Source organism: Argentina anserina, chromosome 3 (genome assembly GCF_933775445.1).
Source record: "Argentina anserina chromosome 3, drPotAnse1.1, whole genome shotgun sequence".
Classification (NCBI taxonomy): domain Eukaryota; kingdom Viridiplantae; phylum Streptophyta; class Magnoliopsida; order Rosales; family Rosaceae; genus Argentina; species Argentina anserina.
In genome coordinates, this window is record NC_065874.1 from 27,949,544 (window position 1) to 27,954,124 (window position 4,581).

The 4,581-nt window shown below is 39.9% G+C and overlaps 1 protein-coding gene across 1 annotated transcript; it reads right to left on the reverse strand.

Moving 5' to 3' along the window:
- Positions 1 to 628: 628 nt before the first annotated feature.
- LOC126786321 (ankyrin repeat-containing protein At5g02620) lies at positions 629 to 3,792 on the reverse strand. Its single transcript, XM_050512107.1, has 4 exons — positions 3,507 to 3,792; positions 2,629 to 3,320; positions 2,122 to 2,531; positions 629 to 1,722 (listed from the first exon to the last, which is right to left on the reverse strand). Exons 2-4 carry the CDS (start codon positions 2,999 to 3,001, stop codon positions 838 to 840), a joined length of 1,668 nt encoding a protein of 555 aa, XP_050368064.1. The 5' UTR covers positions 3,002 to 3,320; positions 3,507 to 3,792; the 3' UTR covers positions 629 to 837.
- Between the last annotated feature and the right edge of the window lie 789 nt (positions 3,793 to 4,581).

Genomic DNA, 4,581 nt, shown 5'->3' on the forward strand with positions numbered 1-4,581 from the left:
GATTCCCTACCCATTTTTTCGATGTGTTGAAGAGTTCACAAGTAGAGTTTCGTACAGTAGTTTTAGTTTTCAGCTAGTTAATGTGACTCAAGTATTGTGTATTCATTTATTATCCTTTTGTCATCGTTATCAGTTGTGTAATCATTTTGTCGATTTTCGACCTATTCTGCAGTTTCTTAAGAAGTAATTGCTACCGAAAACCTATAAGCAATTTGCCCTCGCACATGATAACTCATGAAAAAAGGGATCACCCCGGCATTTGTATATGCTCGTGTACAAATGTTTAAGATACATTGTCCCTAAATAATTCGATAACAAAAATTTGGGGACATATCTGCAACCAATGGACAGTGACTGTTTGCATTGCCAGATGTGTTTCCAACTTCCTATCAGATTTCCATTCCCAATTATTGATCGGCTGGTTTAATTGTTGCTGATGCTTGAGTTGTCAGATTATCAAATCTCATCTATTTTTTTGGAATTCCCATGCCCCCTTCACCTTCACCAATAATTATATCTCTTTCATTTTCATGTCTGAAAATCAAAGATGTGGTGCTATGTATATTATTTATCATATAACTAATTAGTTGAGGCACATCTGAGATGATTTTTGTCAAAGCTGCAGGGTTCTTCTGAGTCCCCAACAAAGGTACATTATTCATATTACTCATCTGTTACAAGCCTCTAACAAAAGCCAAAAAATTTCAACAGGAGCTATGATCAACTCCTTTGGAGAATATACATTTAGAAGTTAATTTATAAGATTATATATAGACCAGGTGTGACGCCCCAATGCTTCAAAAATAATCTAAATGGCGCCGTATATATGTAGAAGATTCAAATTGCATACATCTTCTTATACTCATTGTTCAGGAGCTCGGATTCAGACATAACTGCAGACAAAGACCATGACCGCGACTGCTGGCTTCCCATCGAATTTCTTCTGATGTTCCTCATATTTTTGGCTTCGATTCGATGCCTAACTATCCAGAAAGACATAGTACCCAAAGTTGCTGCCATTATTACCGTTCCGATAATGGTTACCCCAATTGCAAGCCACTTATGGTGTTCTCCTACAACAACAAACGAGAGTGCTAGGAATGCCACTGAAAGAAGCAGACAAGCTAACCACATTAGCTTGTTAATGATTGCCATCATTTGCTTCTTTGCTTTGCTCTCGACTACCACAACTGAAGTTTGCACCACCACAACAGCCAGAGAGATGAATAGGGCAATTGAATCGAAGATGAAGAAGACTTTGAAGGCGGGGTTGGGAGCAATGTTGGCTTCACCAAGTGACTGCCCTTCAGGAATGTCATTGGGGTCATCCACCCACTGGCCAGGGATTTGGAAAATGGCTGCAAATGTGACTGTGGCAATGAGGACAGCAACAACAGTGTTGGAGTTTATTGCATTGTTGAGGCCTTCTGTGTGCATTTTGTGAAGGCGTTTGGCAATGCCTTGGACACGTCTTCTTGTTTGACGAGTGTGTTCTAGCTGGTGATGAACTTCATGTTTAATGTCGCTCACAGTTTGTTTCAGCTCTCGAGCTGGATTTTTCGATTGTGGCTTGAGATCTTTAGCACTTGGAACATTATGTGCCTGCAGAAGGGCCTTGATTTCAGAGTTTCCTGTTTTCTCTGCAGTGTCAATGGCAGTTTCTGTGGACTTGTTAATTGTTTTTACCTCTGTGTCTTTGTGTTGCAGTAGCATCTTGACAATCTGTACATATGCAACTAGAAAAGATTACTATGCCAGCTTTGAATTCATCTTATGAAACAGTTAAGGATTCGAAGCCTGATGTATCCACTAAACCTAGCTAGAATTCATGACATTTTGGAGGAGAAAGACAAATTTGGTGGAAGTGAAACTGGGTTTATAGCTATCAATTTCAACGATACTGGAAATATAAATATAACTAATTGTATAGAAAGTTGGAAACCTCAACCTCAACCTTGTTAATTTCTTGACGATGAGAACAATCATGAGTGTCAATGTAAATATCTAATAACTTGCTATGATGATGCATTCAACTCAAACAACAAAACATGAAATTGTCACTACATGCGTGCGAAACGAAATTTCTGATAGCAAGACTAAAATTAGTTCCAGGTAATATACCTCAGTTCTACCTTTTCGAGTAGCTATATGCAATGCTGTGTTTTCTTTATTGTCACACATGTTTATCAATACAGGATCTGCATTAATCAACAACTCCACCACCTCAAGATTCTGCCCCTTTACTGCCATATGAAGTGCAGTCTGTCCCTTCTTATCGGTACGAGTTGCAATACCAGGCTCCTTTTTGAGAAGTGCTTTCATCACCTCCAAATGACCATTTCTTGCCGCAGAATGCAGCGCCGTTTTGCCATTGCTACGAGCAATGGTTGCCAGGCTGCTACCGGCTTCCAATAGAAACTTCACCACCTCAACATGCCCTTGGTTTGCAGCCGTGTGCAAAGCCGTGGTGTTGGAGAGATCCACAGTCATTGTCAATTCTGGATGAGCATCCATAAGTATTGTCAACACATCTGCAACAAGGAAAAGACATTACATTCATGTATCGCCGAAAAAGAAAGTGGCACCAATTCACCAAACACAGAAAGGTTTGCATATATTAACACACACCTAAATCCCCTTGTTTGGCAGCAATATGGAATGCATCAAACCCATTTCGCGCTTTGATTCCAGCATCAGCAAGATCATAGTATTGGATCATCTCCCTTACCAAATCAACATAACCATATTCAGAAGCAACATACAAGGGTGTCTCAGCAGAAGAATTTTGCTTGGCCAATAATTCCTTCAATTCATCTTCTCCTGTATTCTCAAGGATATCTTTCACCACAGCCATATTCCCTGCCCTCGCAGCCGAATGCAAAGGCGTGTCATCACGCTTTCCGGTTAACTGCTTTGTCATTTTCTTCCTCGGCAAGCTTGGCTGCCCTGCCTGTAGCTGCTCCGGCGGTGACTGCTCAGATTTTGGTGTCTCTGTGTCCATCGGAATCAGCTCTAATTCCTCTAAACCTCTCTCTCTCTCTCTCTCTCTCTCTATGTATATGATGTGTGTGTATCACTCTCTACAAGCTAATTGTTCTCGATAATTCAGGAAAATTTTCTCTTCTTTCCAGAAAAAAAAAACGCAGATCAAAATTTGCATCTCTGACGAAAAAGAGTCATCATTTGTTCAAAGCAAGTCCAAGAAAGAAGAATCAAAAATTTCTACAGAATATAACAAATTCAACAAAGGCTGGCCCTGAGAATTCAATTCCTATCACCCACTTCTGGTTCTGGCCTCTACTGCATCCCAAATCAATGCCCTGTTCCAAAGAAGAAGCAAAAGTTTCATCTTCCATTCTTAGCCAATTAAACAACACAGCTCATTGTAACCGACCAATCACAAAGACCAAAAACAAAGCAACCCCACAATGACAACTACCAAAGTTTTGGGTTCTAGCTTGGAGTTTCATCTTTTCCAAACATTATCAAAAAGGAAATATATTTACCTGGGTTTGAAGAAAGGAACTACTCTGTTCTCCTTCATGAAAAACCAAACAATATAGGAGCAGTTTTGGAGAGAACCATGGGGTTGTAAACCCAAAAGCTGTAACGGTTCTAAAACTTCTAATGGATGATTAGGAGGGAGGTACACAATTTAGAAACAAACAGCTAAAAACTGAGAGGCCCTTTTATTTCGGGGGTGATCGAAGAGAAAGGAATAGCTTTATTCTACAAGAAACATCAAAAATGGAACATGTAAAGCAACAAGCCAACAACAACAACAAAGAAGAAGATGAAGAAGAAGTTCAAACTTTATGTGAATCTAAATCACACTCAGAGAAATCAATCTATAACCCAATAAAGGATGGCCCTTTGGAAAAGTGGTGATGGTGATGGTGATGACCAAGTTAGCTCATTCTTTTTTCTTTTTTCTTTTTTTTTTGTAATGAAAGGTCATAGCCGCCCTTAAACCTCGATTAATGAAACTGATGAATACACGAGGGACATTGAGACTGAACTCCAACTTATAAAGATATGAAAAACTATCATAACTCTCTACAACATTCATATACTCAAACATGCACAAACTAACAAAAAGTGTTCTAACGGCTACTCCATTTGCTTTAACAATGCGGTAACATAAAGGAAAAATCATCAGTTGACATGCAATGCAAGTACATATCCTAAAATCTACTAAACCAGCTTTTCCACTATGTTGCCGACGAAGGAAAAATCATCTAACGCCATTTAGCTTCACCCTACCACTATGCGGCAATGACCATTTGACGAAATAAGGAATTCGCTGTCTACCTAAAGCAGACAAGGCACTAAAAGTGCACACACAAGGACAACGCCCCCTCCCCCCCCCCCCCCCCCCCATATTATTGAAAATAATAAACCATTAACAACCATAAAATTAACATAAAAATAAGAACTTAGTTGCCCATAATGGGCTTATTTTCCTAGTCCAAGCCAAGCCCAAAAGGACCCAAGCCCATACTAAGGGGAGAGAGAGAGGAGAATACCACGGGAGACCAAGCCGCAATAGCCATACCACCACCCTGCCAGCACCACCAGGCC